General features: G+C 53.8%; 2 protein-coding genes and 1 long non-coding RNA gene across 6 annotated transcripts; 1 reads left to right on the top strand and 2 right to left on the bottom strand.

Moving 5' to 3' along the window:
• Positions 1-20: 20 nt before the first annotated feature.
• RASIP1 (Ras interacting protein 1) lies at positions 21-14,201 on the bottom strand. 2 transcript variants are annotated; one of them, XM_035711950.2, is made up of 13 exons: positions 14,183-14,201; positions 13,774-13,881; positions 13,402-13,542; positions 12,079-12,764; positions 9,937-10,292; positions 5,945-6,598; positions 5,184-5,221; positions 4,818-4,969; positions 4,598-4,713; positions 3,219-3,462; positions 2,836-3,008; positions 999-1,146; positions 21-433 (listed from the first exon to the last, which is right to left on the bottom strand). In XM_035711950.2, exons 3-13 carry the CDS (start codon positions 13,536-13,538, stop codon positions 234-236), a joined length of 2,904 nt encoding a protein of 967 aa, XP_035567843.1. In that variant the 5' UTR covers positions 13,539-13,542; positions 13,774-13,881; positions 14,183-14,201; the 3' UTR covers positions 21-233. The 2 variants fall into 2 exon arrangements, with proteins under 2 accessions (XP_035567843.1, XP_025280158.1); XM_025424373.3 differs by lacking the exon at positions 14,183-14,201 and having other exon boundaries at positions 4,598-4,701; positions 13,774-14,083.
• IZUMO1 (izumo sperm-egg fusion 1) lies at positions 14,158-18,521 on the bottom strand. Of its 3 annotated transcripts, none has more exons than XM_049093988.1 (9): positions 18,278-18,521; positions 17,491-17,783; positions 17,032-17,106; positions 16,271-16,291; positions 15,847-15,927; positions 15,595-15,695; positions 15,171-15,321; positions 14,656-14,875; positions 14,158-14,392 (listed from the first exon to the last, which is right to left on the bottom strand). In XM_049093988.1, exons 2-9 carry the CDS (start codon positions 17,717-17,719, stop codon positions 14,179-14,181), a joined length of 1,092 nt encoding a protein of 363 aa, XP_048949945.1. In that variant the 5' UTR covers positions 17,720-17,783; positions 18,278-18,521; the 3' UTR covers positions 14,158-14,178. The 3 variants fall into 3 exon arrangements, with proteins under 3 accessions (XP_048949945.1, XP_025280166.1, XP_025280167.1); XM_025424381.3 differs by lacking the exon at positions 18,278-18,521 and adding an exon at positions 16,559-16,645 and having other exon boundaries at positions 14,656-14,896; positions 17,491-18,242; XM_025424382.3 differs by lacking the exon at positions 18,278-18,521 and adding an exon at positions 16,559-16,645 and having other exon boundaries at positions 14,254-14,392; positions 14,635-14,896; positions 17,491-18,246.
• LOC125752519 (uncharacterized) lies at positions 15,095-16,276 on the top strand. The gene is made up of 2 exons (XR_007402252.1): positions 15,095-15,231; positions 15,619-16,276. It is a non-coding gene; the product is annotated as an uncharacterized LOC125752519 (long non-coding RNA).
• Positions 18,522-18,733: the final 212 nt, after the last annotated feature.

The following is an 18,733-nucleotide window of genomic DNA, read 5'->3' as shown; positions in this document are numbered from 1 at the left end:
GAGTCTTAACAAGTGAGGCGTTGCCAATACGACAGATACCTTTATTGCTCCTTGCGCTCACTTCCCAAGCCCATTTTCCCACTGTCCCATCCTCTACTGCCCGAAAACTCAAACTCCCGGCATCCCACGCGAGGAAAGAACTACAACTCCCAGAGAGCTCGGAGCTCAGGCGGGCTCCAGGGAGTGGAAGCCGAAGAATTTTCAAGGTTCGCGCGCTTGTTCGTTATTGGTTTTCAAGGAGGCGTGGCCGCGGGAGGCCCGTGGCGGTGATTGGCCGGCAGTTCCTGCTGCTCAAGATCCCAGAGAAGGCGGCGGAGCCTGCGCAGTTCACGGTGCAGGGCGTCGTCCGTCACAGGACCGGTGAGGCGCAGGCGCGAGCTGCCCAAGGGCAGGATGAGGGGAGGATGGGAAGAGAAGCTTTCGAAGATGTCCCCTAGGAAATCGAAGAAAGATAGAGTCAAATTCTGAAAATGGGCGAGGGGTAGCAGGGTTGGGGGAGAAGCTGCGTCATGCCCGAGGGAAAAACTTCAACTCCCAGCAATTCCTGGAGCAGGATCCACTCAAACACGACTCTTGGGAGTCCCCAGGCATCATGGGAGTTGTAGTTCACACAAAGAAAGGCCACCGTTGCCCGGGAAACGGGCGAGGTATTGGGTTCTTGGGTCTGAGAAAGGAAGGTCTGGGAGCTTAGTTTTACGGATTCCTTAGAGTGGAGGGGTCCGGAACCCGAATTACTGGGAGGGGAGGGCAGCTTGTCGGGGAAGAGGCTGAGGGCCCGAACTTTGGGGAAAAAAGGAGAGATGGAGCTTGAACTCTTGTACCCTGGGGGAGGGGTAGTTAGGGTCCATCACTTAGATCTTGAAGGAGGAGAGGGTTAAAGGTATATAATCCTGGGTCAGAAAGAGGAAGGGGTTGGGGCTATAAATTCCTGGGTCCTGAGGACAAAAAAAAAAAAAAAAGCTGACAGCCCCAGTGCCTCTGTCCCCATCTCTCCTCACCTGTATCCACAGCATCTCGCTCTGCAGGGGGAGGATCCCAGGCAGGTGGTGGCCCACGACCAGGACCCAGCTGGTAGTGGCTGAGCAGATGGTGGAGCTGAGCAGGGGTCAGTGTGGGGTGGTCAGTTCGTAGGCTGCTCCATGAAGCCTGGTGGGAAGATCATGTGAGAAATCTGGGGTCATTATGGGGCAGCTGAGAAATCCTAAATGGAAGGCCCTCCTTAAAGGGCATGGATGTAATGGGTAGATGGTTGTGTCTGTGCGATGTCTTCCGGACATTGTGAGGCCAGGCTGTCACCAAAGTGATGGTGGGAAAAGGCATGCTCTCAGCTTTTTTTTTTTTTTTTCATGCTCTCAGCTTTAAAAAAAAAAAAAGTGATTTGCTTCAGCATAAATGAAGATCTAGGAGTTGGGTATGGGGTGAAGAAGAAACAAAATGGGCCATTAGTTTGTATTATTATTTTTTTTAAAGATTTTACTTCGAGACCCACACAGAAAGGCAGAGACACAGGCAGAGGGAGAATCGGGCTCCCCGCGGGGAGCCCGATGTAAGACTTAATCCCAGGACCCCTGAATCACGACCTGAGCCAAAGGCAGATGCTCAACCACAGAGCCATCCAGGTGCCCCCATTAGTTTGTATGATTGAAGCTGATGTTGTGTACCTAGAGGTTCATTACTATATTGTGGCTATTTTTTTGTTTTTGAACAATTCTACACCTAACTGAGATGACATTCGAATCATCAGTGGGGGGATCCCTGGGTGGTGCAGCGGTTTGGCGCCTGCCTTTGGCCCAGGGCGCGATCCTGGAGACCCGGGATCGAATCCCACGTCGGGCTCCCGGTGCATGGAGCCTGCTTCTCTCTCTGCCTGTGTTTCTGCCTCTCTCTCTCTCTGTGTGTGACTATCATAAATAAATAAAAATTAAAAAAAACAAAACAAAACAAAAACGAATCATCAGTGGGTTGAAAACCAGAGACTCTGGACTCAGATTGCCTGGGCTCAAAAATCCAGCTTCACTACTCATTACCTTCTAGCAAGCCACTGTACCTCAGTCTCTTCATCTGTCAACTGGGTGTGGGCAGGACTAGGAACTATGTAATGGCATAGTTTTGAGGAGGATTCAATATGGCAAGATCATTAAGTAGTTAGGACACTGCCTAGTGCTTATTAAATGTTCTGTTAAAGTTTGATAAATATAAATAAATGAAATTGAGTAACTTATCCTACCTGATTTTCAACTTCCTTGTCTGAAAAGAATTTTCAGTTAATAACCTAATTTCATGAGGCTTAGTCAACATTCAATGAGAAGTGCTAAACAGGGGCGCCTGGATGGCTTAGTCCATTAAGCATCTGCCTTCGGTTCAAGTCATGATCTCAGGGTCCTGGGAACAAGCCCTGCATGAGACTTCCCTGCTCAGTGGGGAGTCTACTTTTCCCTCTCCCTCTGCTGCTCCCCCTGTTTGTTCTCTCTCTCTCTCTCTCTCTCTCTCTCATTTCCCCTCATAAATAAAATCTTAAAAATAATTTTAAAAAAGTACTAAACTACTAAACAGTGTCTGGCATGTAGTTTATGTGCAACGAATGTTTTAACTATCACATTCCCTGGTCTCATAGCAAACTTTCTGAATCAGCACGTCTGAGGGAGGGGGCCTTGGAAACTATTATTAGCAAGTAGCCCAGGATTCAGATGCAGTTTGGACACTTGGGGCTGGCTTCCTCTAACCATCAATGCCGCACCCAGTGTCAGAGCCAGGGCAGGGGATAACATGAAGTCCAAGGTGACGTCCAAGGGTAAGCTGAATAGAGGATGTCAGAGGTCAGGGATCAGGAGTCACCTTGAGCAGAGAAGTGCGGGGCACACAGAGCAGGTTCACAGCTATGGAGAGTTTCCGGAAGAATTCAGTGGCAATGTCACCCAGCCCGGCTCCCTGCAGCCAGTCCAAGACAAGGTCCAAGTTGGTTCGGATTTGGACAGCTCGGGACCATTGATAGAAAGGCCGGCCTTGACCTGTAGGGAAGGGCATGAGGGGCAATTGGTTTGCAGACTCTGCCCTCCTCACTCCCAAACCCTTCCCATCCTTCAGCTTGGGATCTGGAGCTTGCTCGCCAGAGTCCCTAAACATGAGGACTGATCCTGTGGGCGTGGTGTCTGAATTGATACCGGTCTTAGAGGTTGCCCGTCCTTTCCTCCCTGCCCCTTCCCCAGTCTGACCCTCACCTCGTTCCATCAGTGAGTTGAGAAGGGATGCATTGGAGAAGAAGAACAAGTAACCGAAAGTCTGAGACACGAGGTCCGGGTGCAGCTCACACTGGCTGGTCAGTTCCAGGGCTGCCTGGAACACGCCCAGGGTTGGTCTCAACCCTGGAGGCATGGCCCCCAGCTCTGCGCCAGGCCCTGGCAGCTCTGCCCCAGCTGTAAAAGGGTTACTATCCAGGAGAGCAGGCAGTGTTGAATACAGAGTCTAAGAAGACACAGAGATGCAAACAGGTGATTGGACTACAACCTCCCGGAAGTTCAGGGTGATAGAACTTCTGGAAATTACAGTCCTTTCTACACATGACACTCTACAGGTCTCTATGAGGAAATCCCTACTTTCCAGATGGGTTTCTAGCATTCATCAGGGCCAGAACACCTCAGGTCTTAAGAAAGCCTCCAGGAGTTTCTTGGGTATTTTAATGACTACCTCTGATGCTTTACAGGGCTCAGAGTTCTCAACAGAGACAGCTCACGGAGGACAAAAGGATACTGAACAAAGAGGCCCCCTTCAGTCAAAGAATTATTTATCCAGAGCTCCCGAAGGAAAGAAAAAGAATGAAGAGTCAGGAAGTGGGAGTGGCATGGCGGTAAGCCAGTGGAAAGTGAAGGACAGGAAATGAGGTCAGAGCTGAAGAAGAAATAAAGCCACACTTGGCAGGGATGGACAGGAAGTGAAGCCTTGGAGGAACTGGGTTCACAAATCAAGGCGGCTTATGGAACAGAAAGACTGTACCCAAAGATTCCTTTTCCTTTCACTGATATGGACTCAGGTCCACTGGAAGCCTGAAACCCTACAAATTCCAAGAAGCCATCTTAAGGTCAAGGGTAGTGGAAGACTGGGACAGATAGCAGGTCCTGCAGGACTAGACTCCAGGGAGAAGATCTGTGACTCAGAAAAGGGAGTGAATTCAGAGCTGTAGGATGTAAAATCAGCAAACACAGGAAGGGAAGCTGGATTCAAGAGGACCTTTAGTTTAAACGACAGTGTCCGGCACTGTTTGATCCCCCATCTATCTATCTAACCACCTAAGAAATTTGCCAGTGGATTTAGAAAAAAGGAGCTTAAAAAAAAATGATAGAGGTGATATAACCAGATGGTAAAGTTAGCTGGCCAAGAGGGGACAGTTGGAGAGACAGGAAGAAAAGCTGGGAAGGCAGGAAGTAATGCAGGCTCAAACAGGAAGTGGTTCCAACACAGCAAAGTGCTGCAGTGATTGGGAAGTGATGTCAGAGAAGCAGGGAATCTCACAAGGTCAAAGAGGAAGTGACATCAGAGTGATGTAATTCAAACTGGAAGTCAGGAGGTTATGTGTCAACAGGAAGCAGGGGACAAGACCAACCTTGGTGAGGTAGTAGACAGACTGCTGAAAGGTACACATGATGACCTCATCCAGGAGGGCCATGGCCTCATCACATAATTCCAAGTCATTGCAGAGCTGTGGGTCTGAGGACAGACCTGGGGGTGAGAGAGAGACCAGAGGCTGACAGGCAGGAGCCCAAGTCCCCAAGTAGAGGGAATGACAGGGGGCTTGGGAAGCCTAGGCTTGGGTCAGAGCTCACCCTCCTGGTCAGCCTCCTTCTCCATCTCCAGCACTTTCTCCTGCACAAAGCTCAGCAGTTCCGTGGTGTTGGCCATCCATAGCATGAGTGGCCGCAGCTCTACTGACACAGCCTCCGGAGTCAAGGGCACCTCGGGGACTCCCTCTGGGTGGCTGGAGGAGAAAAGAACCTATGATCCTAGCCCAACCCCCACCGTAGTATCTGAACCCCGAGATCTGAGTCTAATTGGGTACTGAGGCCAATCCTCATTGAGTGCCAAGGAAGAGCAGCAACCTGTACTAAGATATGAATGGAGTGAACACAGAACTGGCTGTAAATCCCCACACCCCTTCATCCCTAGACCCTTATCCCCAGAATTTTTCTTACTTCTCTGGCTGACGGTCTCCAATTTCCTTAATTTTTTCCTGTAGAACAGTAAGATCAGAGTCAAGGTGAGGGGGCGTGGGGAGAGGCCTATGAGTTAATACCCTGGTTTTTCTAGAAGCACCTTTTTGATAGTGACTCTCCCCACTCAAATGGACTCTAACCCTCAAGCTTCAGAATGGTCTCTCCTCTTCTTACCGTTTAAAACACAAACTCCCATGATTGTGAGTGGTCTGTCTCCCTCAGCTCCATTTAAAGTTTCTTCCTACCCCCAAGACACTTCCTTAACCTTTTCTTTAATAAGCCCTGCTCAGGGGGCTGGAACCTGGGATTTCTCCCAGGCACTTCCATCTTTAGGTCCCACTGATTTGTTCTCTCTTGCCTCCAAGAAATGGTCTCACCTACTACTGCTCAAAGCATCAGGCCCCATGGGCTGCCTGCCTCACCTCCCACAGTGGTCTCTCCTGACTTCTCATCCAAGGGATCTCATCCAACAAGATCTCTCTCCCGACCTCCCAGAACGGTTTCTCCCATCATCCCAGAGGGGCAAAGGTGGTATTTCACTGCCTTCTCTTCTAGTACCGTGGGTGAATCCATAGGGCCCAGCATCCCATGAGACCCCTTGCTTCATGGCCCAAGCCCCTCTTGAAGCATCACGGAAGAGGCAGTTTCATCCTGCCCCACTACGGCTGGGAGGTGGCGAGGGGTGGCTAGGGAAAGAATCTGGGGCTCCGAGGGGCCTGGACTGCGGTGGGAGGACTCACCCAGACAGCCTCCTTAATGAGTCGGGCCAGGCGGCCCAGCAGGCGCGGCAGGTGGCCCAGCTCCAGCTCTCGGGCTGAATGCTGCACGCACAGCGCCAGCAGGGTGGCGGGCCCCAGCGGCGGCAGGTCCCCAGCGCCCGCGGCGGCAGCACGCACGATCTCGCCCAGCAGCGCCTCTTCTTCACGCGGCCGAAAGCGCAGCACCGGCTCCCGGCCGTCCAGGTAGGCCGCCAGCGCCTCGCCCCGCTCCTGCAGGCCGCGGCCGCACAGGCGGCAAGAGAAGGCCCACCCTGGGCCCGGCGGGGCGGTCCCCGGGCGGGCGGGCAGCCAGGGCGGCCGCGCAGGCCCAGAGCCCCCGGTGCGGGGGTCCTTGTACATGAAGAGGAAGTGCTCGCCCAGCCCCAGCAGGTCGCCAGGGTGCAGCTCGGCCTCCCGCAGCAGGAGGCACCCGTTATGCGTGACTGGGGCCCCCCGGGATGGGCGCACCATGGCTGGGGGCTCAGGGCCCGCACGCACCGTGCAGTGCCGTGGCAGGATGTCAGGGGCATTGAGAAAGGTGTCCACGTATGGGGCGGGGGACCCACCACGGGCTGAGGAGTTCCCCCCGCGGCCGAAGACGTGCTGCTCCCGTGTCATCACATACACCACGAAGTCCTGGAGGGAAAGTGAAGACACAGTAGAGACACATCTCCATGAGGAATGGATGCTTCCAAAGAAGACCTTTTGCCATAATCCACTCTCCCATCAACCACCTCCCTCAGGATGAACACTTCCAAGGAGATCTCCTGGGATCCCAAAGGACTCACCAATTACCTCCACCCAAGCATGAGTGGACTTTTCAAAGGCACTTCCTGTGACCAACTGACCCATAAAACTCATCTTGAAGACCAGCTGCTTATAAGGAAACCCCTTTCTTGACATGGGCTCTATAATTCCTCTCCCTCAAATTATTGATGATTTCCAGGAGACTTTTCTCCAGTGAGATGGAGAAAAGTGAGATGGAGACTTCCATCTCACCTCCTCTGAATGGACTGTTACAGGCAATCCCTTCCCACAGTGTACTCTCCCACAACATCCAGCTCAAAGAATAGGTGCTTCCAAGAACACCACACCCACATCGCTAAAATGGACTGTCCCATTACTCTCAAAGAATGGAACTTTCCAAGGAAATCTTTCTCTTAGAACTTAGGAACTCTCCCATTTCCCTACCTTTGGCCCCATTTGCCTGACATTCTACCCCCATGACGGAGACTACCAAAGATGTTTCCCCTTCCAATAATAGCTTTTCTGAATATTTAAAAAAAAAGGATGGATATCTTTAAAGAGACTCCTCCTGTGAACAAAGGTTTCTTCCACCCCATGAGTATATACATCTGGGGAGACCCCCTTTCTACAATGGACTCTTATTTTTTCCCACTCAATGCTGAACTCACTTCCAAGGAGACATAATACTACAATGGACTCATCTACCACCTCCATTCCCATGATAGAGGATTCTAAAGATACTCTCCTCTCCATCAGTGGATGCTTTCAATTTTCCCATCCTAAAGAAGAACATCTCCGTGGAGATCTCCATATAGTAGTTCTTCTAGCAACTCCACCTTATACATAGATGTTTTCAAGGAGACCCTCTTCTTATAATGGAGTGTCTCATTTCATCCACCAAATGAAGAGGTGCATTCCAGAAGACCTCTTCCTAAAAGACTCTTCCATTTCCAACCTATAAAAATGGAAGAGCTCAGTCTGATCCCCTTCCTAAAATACATTCTCTGTTCTCTATTCATGTCTAAGAGAATAATCATCCTCATATTCATAAATCCCCTTCCTACACTGAACTCTCCCAATTCCTTCACCCCATGGAGGGACATTTCCAAAGAGACTCCTTCCTACAATGGATTTGTTCATCTGCCTCTAGAAAATGGACCTTTTCAGTCTTACCACCTTCTGAAGGTAGAATTTCCTGTTTTCTATCCCTGTTTGAAGCAATGGAATGATCCAAAATACATGAACCCTTCTCTAAAATTGCTTAACCCAAGAGGGGAGGCTTCCACAGTGCCTGCAATGAACTCTCAGGTTATAGCCAGCCACTCATGAATAAATGACTACAAATAAATTTCTCTTTCTAAGAGATTCACTTCTTACTCTTGATCCCAAGAAAAGAAGACTTCCAATGAAGCCTCTTTCTTAGAAAGGAATTTCTCATGAACCTCACTTTAAAGAGTGGATGTTTCCAATGTTTTCCCCTCTTCCCATACTAGACTCTCCTATACTCCCAGAATAGATTCTTCCAACTTGACTACCTTCCCAGAATAGACCCTCCTATTCTCCAACCTTGCCTGGAGAAATGGGCTGTTATAATATATGCAAACTCCTGCCTAGAATGAACTTGCCCAGTCCCCTTGCCCCAACAAGGAGGAATTAATTCTTCCATGCAAGTCCTGCTCTCAAGAGTCTTCCCCTCTCACTCACACACACAGCTAGGCCTCCTAACCCAAGTGGATCACTCTCTGACAACACGAGACTATTCACTGAGCTCCACCAGTAGGCTTTCCCAATGATTCTCAAAAGTATCTGTTGAACTTGGATGTACCACTGTTACCCAAAGTCAAATACCATAAAAATGATTCTCCCAATTATCACACTCATGAAAATGAATATTTCCAATGATACATTACGTTTCTTTTTTTCATACATTACGTTTCTATTAATATAATAATTTCCCTCTAACCCATGAGTAATTTTCTACTAACTTCTAATGTTTTCTCCCTCCCTTGCTCTCTGACACTCAAATAAATTTTTTTAATATTTTATTTATTTATTAATGAGAGACACAGAGAGACAGAGACACAGGCAGAGGGAGAAGCAGGCTCCATGCAGGGAGCCCCATGTGGGACTGGATCCTGGGACTCCAGGATCACGCCCTGGGCTGAAGGGAACGCTAAACCGCTGAGCCACCCAGGGATCCCCTCAAACAAGTTCTTCTATCATCACCCAAATATATAAAATAGAAGTATCGAGACGCCTGGGTGGCTCAGCAGTTGAGCACCTGCCTTCGGCCCAGGGCATGATCCTGGAGTCCCGGGATCAAGTCCCACATCAGGCTCCCTGCATGGAGCCTGCTTCTCCCTCTGCCTAGTTCTCTGCCTTTCTCTCTGTGTCTCATGAATAAATAAACAAAATCTAAAAAAAAAAAAAAAAAAAGTCCAAGGAACAAAAAATTATAAAATAAATTAATTAAATAAATAAATAAATAAATAGGGATCCCTGGGTGGCGCAGCGGTTTAGCGCCTGCCTTTGGCCCAGGGCGCGATCCTGGAGACCCGGGATCGAATCCCACATCAGGCTCCTGGTGCATGGAGCCTGCTTCTCCCTCTGCCTGTGTCTCTGCCTCTCTCTCTCTCTCTCTCTCTGTGTGTGACTATCATAAATTAAAAAAATAAATAAATAAATAAATAAATAAATAAAACAGAAGTATTAGTCTCACCTACCCCCATCAGCAATAGTCAAATTGGTCCAGTGTAAACCAATACCTTTAAGAAATGGATTGGTCCACTCCTTCCAAGAAAATATAGGCTTACCCAGAACAAGAACCCATGCATCAGCCAAATTATCTTTCTCCCAAACAAGATAGACACTTCTATTACTCCTCATCAAGAAATAGACCCTTACAAGGACATCCTTATTTTACAATAGGCTGTCTCTTTCACCCCTTGACAAAAACAGCTTTCCCCCAGTTTTGTGTGAAATCTGCCATTCCCTACTTGTTCCTCCAGCGAGATCTTTTTCAGCCATCAACCTCCACCGCTAGCTACCACCACCCCCATCCTCCATCTCTGACAATGACATCTCCTACCCTGGAACCTCGCTGGGACCACACCTTCCGGCATTCCTGAGACTGCCCCATCCAAAGAATAATGGGAGTTGTAATTTGGTCGCTGGGCAAACGAATAGAGCAATAATAGGTCTCTCCCGGTAGGCCAGGGTGGGCTTACCTGGGCGTCCTGGTAGCCCTGGAGCAGCAGGAAGTAGGGACGGTTGCTGGGGGCCTGGATGAGGCACTGGGTCAACTGATCGAAGTCGCCAGGGTCTGCGGGTCCGATCTGGGCATCGGCTGCCCCTGGGGCCATGCTAAGTGCCTGCTGCCTGCGCTCCTGCTGCCGCCGCCGCCGCCCCTGCAGGCTGAGCTCCGACACGCTGCGCCGCAGGGACAGGTTTTCCGAGCGTTCTTTGCCCCCAGACCCAGCAGGGGGCCCTGAGCCGGACCCTGGGCCAGGACTGGCCAGGGCCGCCCCGCCGGAAGCCGCCCGGGAACGGTTCTTTTGTGGCCGCCACGAGGGGGCGCCCGTGCCTGCGGGGGAGAGACAGACAGGGATGAGGCAGAGACTAAAAAGAGACCGAGACAGACAGGCTCAGAGATTTGGAGATTATAGAACCAAGAATTGACTACAGAGAAGTGAGGAGGCTTCCCACCTTTAGGTTTTTGCATATGCTGTTCCCTCTGCCTGAAACACATCTTCTGCCTGACTTCTACCCACCTGACAGTTTTCAGCTCAGAAATGAATTGATTCTTTTAATTGCGGGGGGGAGGGGACCTAATGTGTGCAGAGCACTGTTCTAGGCACTAGGGACTTGGCAGTGAACAGAGAAGACTGTCCTCAAGGAGACAGAAACCACCTCTTCCCGAGCACCCTTCCCTGACATTCCAAGCTGCAGCAGAGAAGGGCACAACTGGACACACCGGGCTTTGTCTGGACCTAGCAGGGCCCTGGCACATAGTGGGGGGTTAGTGGAAATGAGCCAAAGGAATGAACTGAGGTGTTTGTCACTAGACTGTGAAATCTAGGAGGGTGGGAACCTCACCTGTCCTGGGCTCACTGTATTCCCCCAGGGCCCTAAATAATGTGTGGCCCACAGTAGGCGCTCAACAAATGCTTTGTGAAAAGAGAGAGAGAGAGAGAGAGAGAAAAAAGAAAAACAATGGTAATAATTGCCATTCTTTATTAGGCAACTACTATGTGCCAATCCTTGTGCTAAAGCCCTTTTATACATGATCTCATTCCACCTTCACCTCGGGTTTTGCTCAGTTTAACCAGTAAAGGACATACTGGAATCCAAGCCAGAGTTCAAAGCTCCTGAGTTAACTGCTACAACACTCTATCTCCCAAAGGGAGACTCAGAAACAGAAAAGTGTTAGAAGGCTCCCTGGGCGGCCCCTAGCCCGGAGCCAGGCCCCATTCCTGCCAGGCCCTGCTCTGCACTTACTATTTCACACATGGCATCACCTCCTGTTCCCGGCCGGCCTTCTCAAATACCAGGCCAGCATGTAAGCATGACCTTCCTTGGCCTCTACGAATACTCTTCTTCTTCATTTCCCTTGAGCCACCCTCAAATCTCCCACTCTGCAGCCAACTTAGCCTAGGGCCACCTGCTCCAAGGCCAGGTGCCCCGAGGCTTTGCCCATTCCTAGGCCCTGATCAAGTAGCCCATTTCTTCACTCTCCAGGTCTCTTCCCTTTATACACTTAATCTACAAAGGCCCTGGGATCCCTGGGTGGCTCAGCGGTTTGGCGCCTGCCTTTGGCCCAGGGCGTGATCCCGGAGTCTGGGGATGGAGTCCCACGTTGGGGTCCCTGCAGGGAGCCTGCTTCTCCCTCCTCCTGTCTCTCTCTCTCTCTCTCTGTCTCTTATGAATGAATAAATAAATAAAATCTTAAAAAAAAAAAATCTACACAGGCCCTGTTCCTCTCGAACCCCTTCAACCTATTGTTCTGAGAGGCCTCCAGACAGAAGGGCCAGCGCCACCATTCCACCTGTCTCGCTCCAGGTTACTCTATTCCGCAGGCCCCGCCCCAGCATCACACGCCCCGCCCATCGGCCTCGCCAGTCTCGCTGAGCCGGGTCCTGCTCCAGGCCCACTCTCTGCTCCACCTGGCGCTATAGGTCCCTCCCAGTCCCCTTCTCTCCCGCGGACTCGCCCCCAGCCTACCACCGGCCCCTCCAGCCCCACAGATCCTTCCCCGCCCCAGCGCCCCCGCTCCCAAGCCCCGCCCCACCTCTCGAGGCCCCGCCTCCAGAACAGGCCCCGCCCCGCCCCGCAAAGCCCCGCCCCTCAGCGTCCGGCGGGGTTCGGCTCACCGTCGCTGTCTGCCGCCCCGAAGGCCTCCTGCTCCAGGCGGCGCGCCTCCTCGCGGCCGCGCAGCTCGAAACGCCGCGCCCAGCCGGGCCGCGCACGCCACAGCTCCTGCACCAGCAGCGGACGCTCCGAGTCGCCCAGCACGCGCAGGTGCTCCGCCCGCCACTCGCCGCCGCCCACGCCGCCCGCCGCGGGCCGGCCCAGCGCGTCGCACAGCGCGAAGGCGTCCACGCAGCTGCTCTCGCCGGGGCCGCCCCCGGGGCTGCCCGACAGCCCGTAGCGCTCCAGCGCCTCGGCCACCAGCTCGCGTGCCGTGGAGCGCGCAGTGGCCAGCACGCTCTTGTAGTTGGCGCCCGACGCCAGGCCGGCGCCGAAGATCTTGAGGACCCCCGGGGGCGCCGTGGCGCGGGCGGCTAGCGGGGGCTCGGGGGCCACGCCCGCCGCTAGCTCCGGCAGCTTCTTCTCGCTGGCCCAGCGCTGGGCGCCCCCCGGAGTCCCGGGGCCTCCCGCGCCGCCGGACCCCGTGGCCCCGGTCCCCGAGCCCCGAAAGAGCTGGGAGATGCGCTTGGCGCGACTCCCGGAGGCTCCCCCGGCCGCCTTGACCGCGCCCACTCTCCGCAACTCCACGTGCGGTGGCGGCGGGGGCAGAGGCTCGCTGCTGCGGCTCCCCGTGTCCGAAGACGACGACCTGGGAGCGCGCCGGGGAGTGGAGAGGCGGGGAAAGCCCCAGGCAGACAGGCAGAGGCCGGAGTAGATGGTGGAGAAGGAGAGAGGCAGGCAAAGACCGAGATGGAGGGGACAGAGACCCAGGGAGAAAGGAATTGGGGGGCAGAGACCCAGAGAGCAACAGAGACCCATTGAGAGGGGACAGAAAACGAGAGAAAGAGGGACAGAGACCCACAGAAGGGCGAGAGATGCAGGGGGTGGGGGTGGGGGGCGACAGAGATGGGGTTGGGCAGAGGCCAGAGGCAAAGAGAGAGAGAGAAATAAATAAATAAAGGCGAGTCCCACAGAAGGAAATTCCAAGAGGTAAGCAGGGAGAGGAGGAAGGAAGGTGAATCAAACCCCTATCCCGGGGTCCCCATCCCCTTGTCCATCCAGCCTAAGCCCATCTATAGAGCCGGCACTCCCCCACACCGGGTCTAGGAGCATTGCTGCCCACTTGTCTCCTCCTGCCTGCCAGTTCACTTGCCCATTCAGGACAGGAACTGGAAGCCAATCCTTGGAGCCCCTGGCATTACCCAGTGCAGAGACTGGGTGATAAACAGGGACAACTGGGAGGTAGATGGGGCAGGGGCAAGAGTCTCAAGGAGGTGGGCACTCACTTAACAGAGGCAGCACTGGGCCAGCGCCGCCCCAGCTTGGCCAGCTGCTTCCTGGGAGAATTGATCCACAGGCCCACAGGGAGATGGAGCTTCCCGAAGCGGGGGCTTCCGCCCTCCTTCCGTTCACCAGATAGCATGGCCCTAAGGAAGGGTGGGTAAGACCCGACTCCTGAGGCCCAGAGTGGTGGGGCTGGGATGGAGGGGGACCCGGACTCCTTGGTGGGAGAGAGGGGCTAGGGCTCAGACTCCTGAGTCCGAGTGCAGGAGGATGGGAGCGGGAACTCCTGGGCACTGGGCTGGGAGATGACTGGGGGGACTGGCTCCCAGGTCTGAGGGAGGAGGGGTCTGGACTCCTGGGTCCCTGGCTCTTACCCTGCTTCAGGTCCCAGCAGCACCCCGGGGCCTTGGCTCCGTTGGCCCTGGTTGGTTCCTGACCTCGCTGCTCCTGTTCAGCCTTTGCCTCTGCCCCAGCTCCCAGCACTGGGTGGGGGACAGGAAAAGGCAAGAGGAAACCCGGCAGGAAGAGCGGGGAGGGGGCGTCCTGTGAGAGGACTGGGCCTGGGGGAGGAGATGTGGGGAGGGCTGGCCTTTCCCCGCTCCTTGATTCTGGAATTAGTCTCAGCCAGTTGGCCCTTCCAGGACTCAGGGAGCTGAGTTCCAGCCCCTCCTCTCTCACACAGGAGACCATCCCCAGACCCAGACCTCTCCTCTAGGGAAACCAAAAGTTAGGATCAGATGGGAGGAATGAGTCAGATATTTAGACCACCAGATAAATCTTTACTGGAGCTTTGATGCCGAGAGTTTTCCCTTTGGAACACTGGGCTTCGGGGCAGCCTGGGGCTTCCGGGCACTCTGGGGCTTCTGGGCACCCTGGGACTCCAGGGCAGCCTGGGGCTCCATAGCAGTCTGGGCCTGCTGAGCAGCCTCCTTCTGGTTGGTCCTCCAAGCCTTTATGTAATTGATCACCTTCCCAGGTCGAAAGCAAAGGATCCTGGGGGAGGGTGGGGTGCAAATAGCGAAACCAGATTAGGTCCTGAGTAAGAGACACCCCTCCCACCCTCCCTATATTTGATCCTATTCTAGTAGTGACCCAAGCTGAGCCCACCTAGGTAAGCCCCACCCTGTTCTGTAGGCCCCGTCCCCAAGGGAAGTACAGCTCTCAGGGTTCCCCACTTCCTAGACCCCCTCCGGCGGTAGGAAGTTGGAGGTCCCTCCCCTTGCTCCAAGCCCTGCCTTCTTCAGAGGGCGGCTCACGCGGTCACAAAGGCGATTAACAGCACCAGTAAGCCCCAGAGCAGCAGTCCTATCAGACGGCCTCTCAGAACGTCCTCGGACTTCGGACACTCTGACGGATTAGCCAGGGCGGTTGGGAAGAGCAGAGAGAGATCCCATTCCGTAGAGAATTCGTACTCTGTGGTAGCAGTAGTAGTGGTTGGTGACGACCGTCCGGCTCCACCGGCTCTTTGGGGCAGCACTGATAGAGAGGGAAGGAGTCCTGGGAGGGCACGAAGGTCCCGCCATGGCCAAGGCAAGCCCTCACCACTCCAGCCCGCCCCAAGACCCAGGTCTCTTCCAGGAGAGCAGCGCGTCCCTAACTGCGTGAATCTCTGCCCCGCAGCGGTAGGGCCACAGGGTGCGAAGCCACACCCTCGTGGCCTGAAACCACACCCCAACAGGAGGTTAAGCGCCGCAGGCCCGCGCCCTGAAGCCGACTCCCCCCAACCCCAGGACCCTGAATCTCTCACTTCTGTCAACTCCCCAGCACTGACCTCTGACACGAAAATGCGTGACCGCGGCACGGGAGGTTTTCATATTGGCCAACTCGCAGCGGTAGGTACCTGCATCTTCTAATCTCACCATGGTCTTGGTCAGGGTGGGCTCTTTCCCCACGGACAGCAGCAAGCTGTTGCTCCCTAAAACCTAGACCCAAGCTCAAGGGGTCACAGAGGCCTGGGGAATTCAGGGTTTCGGGTTGTACAGGGGTGAGATAATCACGGGGTCTCAATGGGGGAAATGGGAGTCCAGGGTATACTGGGGCAGGGCATAGGGTCTCCGGGGATCAGAAGCAGCAAAATCTGGTAGATCATGGGCCTTAGGGATTGTAGATGCAAGCCTCTGGATACAAAGATCAGGGGGCGCACATAAGCCTGATGGACTCGGGGTTCAAGGGTTACAGGAGTTAGTGGGTCCCACCCTGTAAAATGTGTAATTGTTCAGGCCTGCAGAGATTCGATGCCAGCTGAGCTCACAATCCAGGACCAGGTCTTCCAGTTCATGGACCACGACTTCGTGCACTGGGGATAGGGAGTTACTGTGGGATGCTCCCTCCCAACTCGCTCCTACTTGGTCTCGGCCAGCTCCAGCCCCGCCCCCTCCAGAGTCGGTCCCTCCTCTGGCTCCGCCCCTCTTTGCGTCGACCCCTCCTGCTGGTCCCAGCTCTCTCACCTCCGCAATCGATGGACTTTCGACAAGTGTGTATTCTCTTCAAGCAGTTATGGCACCAGATCAGAGTCTGCAACATCTGACCTGAAGGGGCAGCATCAACGCTGTATTCGCCCTGAGAGGCGAGGCTAAAAGGAGAGGGCAGGGCCAAGGGCAGGGGCGGGGTCAGGTGCCCAAGTCCCTAGGAGGTCAGCCCAAGGGGCGGGGCTACGAGGAAGCCCGGCAGCAAGAGGGATCCAACCCGACTCGGTGAAGAGCGCAAATAGAATAGGACCCGCTCCCCCGTGAATCCGTAGTGCCGAAGGAATATTGGAGACCAGGAACCTCTCAGAAGTGGAAAATTAAGAAACATCGAGACCCCAAGGGGGAGGTTCATAACCGGGCGACGATGAGGGATAGAGGACCAGCTCCTATAATCCGGACTCACCACATTTGTTGGGACAAAAACCTGCCTCAGAAGAAAGAAAGAAAGAAAAAAAGATGATCAGATTTCTAAGTTAAAAGAGATTGGGGGGGGGGGGGGCGAAGGACTAGGTTGGGGTTTGGGCTCTTGGGTTTGAGGGAGGAAGGTGCCTGGATCCCTGGGTCCCCAGGAAGGTGTCTGGATCCCTGGGTCCGAGGACAGAATTGCAAGAACTGAGGGGCTGGAGACGGGGACTGTGGGACTTTTGAAGAAAGGGGCTGTGGTCCCTGACAGACTCCCATCTTCCCTCACCCTTTTTTTGGAACTGGGTTATAGTTGTCAGAATGGAAGCTTTTTGCTTGATTAACATCCAGAATATCTGACTCAGGAAAGCCTCACCTGGGAAGGAACAGGGGTGACACAGAGTGCTTCCTCTCTCCCTCACCCATCCCAGGAGTGAGGTACAGGAAGTTTGTTTCTGTCAGAAGAGCCTGGCATTCCACTTGGTGTCTTCTCAGGGAGGGACAATGAAATTCAATGACCGCTTAACATAATGCTGGGCCACTGAGCTAAGCGACAGCTGGCATGAAGGCATTATTTTGATCTTCATTTAGAAATGACAAAGCTGTGAAATCCCTCACTCAGGCCCACACAGGAGATGACAGAGCTGGAATTCGAACCTAGGCAGTTTGGCTCCAGAGCCACTACCAGACCAGCTGTCACCAACTATTACTTTTCTGGAAGATTCTGGGGCCCCTCCTCCCCTGGCCCCTCTGTGCATTTACCTTGTTCTTCAGAGTTTGTGATACGTTTCAAATTCTTCAGAAAATCCACGGATAACTTTTGCAGTGTGGGGGAATCTGGAGGAGGGGAGGGAAAAGGGGAGATAGAACTCCAGATTCAAGCCTTTCTGCCTCATTGGCTCACCTAGTCTTAGAAACTACAATATCCATGGGGCTACTGGGCAAGGCTAGGACTGGTAAAGGGATTGCCTGACCGTTGCCTTCTGGGAGTTGTAGTTTTTCACATAAAATTGCAGGCTAAGGGGGAGGGAAACACGGCCTTTGCTAGCCCGGGGTAAACCGGGAATCTGCATCTTGGCCTTCTCCATTCCGAACCCAGTAGACTCTGGCTCCAGTCCTTCCCTCCCTTCCCACCCTGGCCCCACACCCAGCAATCCTAGCCCCAGACCAGACCCCTCCTTTCCCAGGACTCAGGATTTCCACGCTCTTCCCTGCCCTCACCGACAACCCCTAAATGTTGATCATTTAAATCTGGGATTTTCTTGAAATCGTTCAGCAGATATTTTATCCTGTCCAACACTCCTTGCAGTTCCTGACTCCGACTCGGCAGGTACTCCATCTCAAAGTGGTATAGCGCCTCCACGACCTTTGCATCGCAAGTGACACAGCCCCGGGCAGGAAGCAGGCAGCCGGCCAGCGCCGCCACCAGGAGGGGAAGTTGCGGACCCATTGCGGCCAGAGCGCTCAGTCCGCGCAGTGCTTGGGGGAGGGTCCTCTCACCCTAAACGTTCACGCTAGGAAGAAGAGAGGGAAGCGTTAGACTCGAAGCTATTCCTCGAGACGAAGACCCCCAAAATATTTGCAGGGCGCACACTTCTCGGTTAGGAAACCGGGGAGTCCGGAGATCCGGTGCACCGTTAACAACCGCTCTCCGATCTTGGCCTCGACTGTTGCACCCTCAAATACTAGGGTTCGCTGAAGAGCCGAATCCGGGCTGAGGGCTTTTAGGACAAGCAGGGCCCGTCCTTCCAACTCTATTTTCCCGCGAATAAAATTAAGGATTTTGGGGGGAGAGGGTGAGGTTGGTCGCGTAATTTGGAGAGCTTTTTGAATGGAGTCAAGGTCACCGTTCGCCCGATCTACAAGGAGTTTCCACAGCTTCCAGCTTCTAGCTTCCCACTTGGGGCCGCAACTTCCCAGAAGATGCTCCCTGGGAGTTTCCTTGGCCCCGCCCCACAAGCCCAACGCTGAGTCTCATTAGACCGTAACAAAGGGAGGCTCCGCCTACCGTTCCGTGATATCACAGAGACCGCTGTCTTTTCAGACCAGAACTTTCCTAGCGTCTACCGAAAGGAAAAGTATTTTGTGCCCTCCGGCTTCTAAAGCCAAGGAAAGGGCTTCTGGTCTTCAGCTTCCTCCCGTCCTTGAGCCCCCGGACCCAGGCTTCCGGCAAAGTGCACAGGACCTTTTGCAAACCTGGCTTCGAGCCACGACCCTGAGAGAAGTGGCCCGTTCTAGCCCTCAGACTACGACTCCCAGGAAGCCCTGGGGCTCTCCCTAGCCGATTACTCTGGCCGCCGCGAGGACTAGATGGGAAATGTAGTTTCAAAATTGCGCACTTCAGACTCCTGGGTGGCTCAGGGCGCGATCCTGGAGTTTCAGGATCCAGTCCCACTTCGGGCTTCCCGTGTGGAGCCTGCTTCTCCCTCTGCCTATATCTATACCTCTCTCTCTGTCTCATGAA

The sequence above is a fragment of the Canis lupus genome, chromosome 1 (genome assembly GCF_003254725.2).
Source record: "Canis lupus dingo isolate Sandy chromosome 1, ASM325472v2, whole genome shotgun sequence".
NCBI classification, from domain to species: domain Eukaryota; kingdom Metazoa; phylum Chordata; class Mammalia; order Carnivora; family Canidae; genus Canis; species Canis lupus.
Note: the sequence above shows the minus strand (reverse complement) of the source record. Positions and strands in the feature narration are given on the sequence as shown.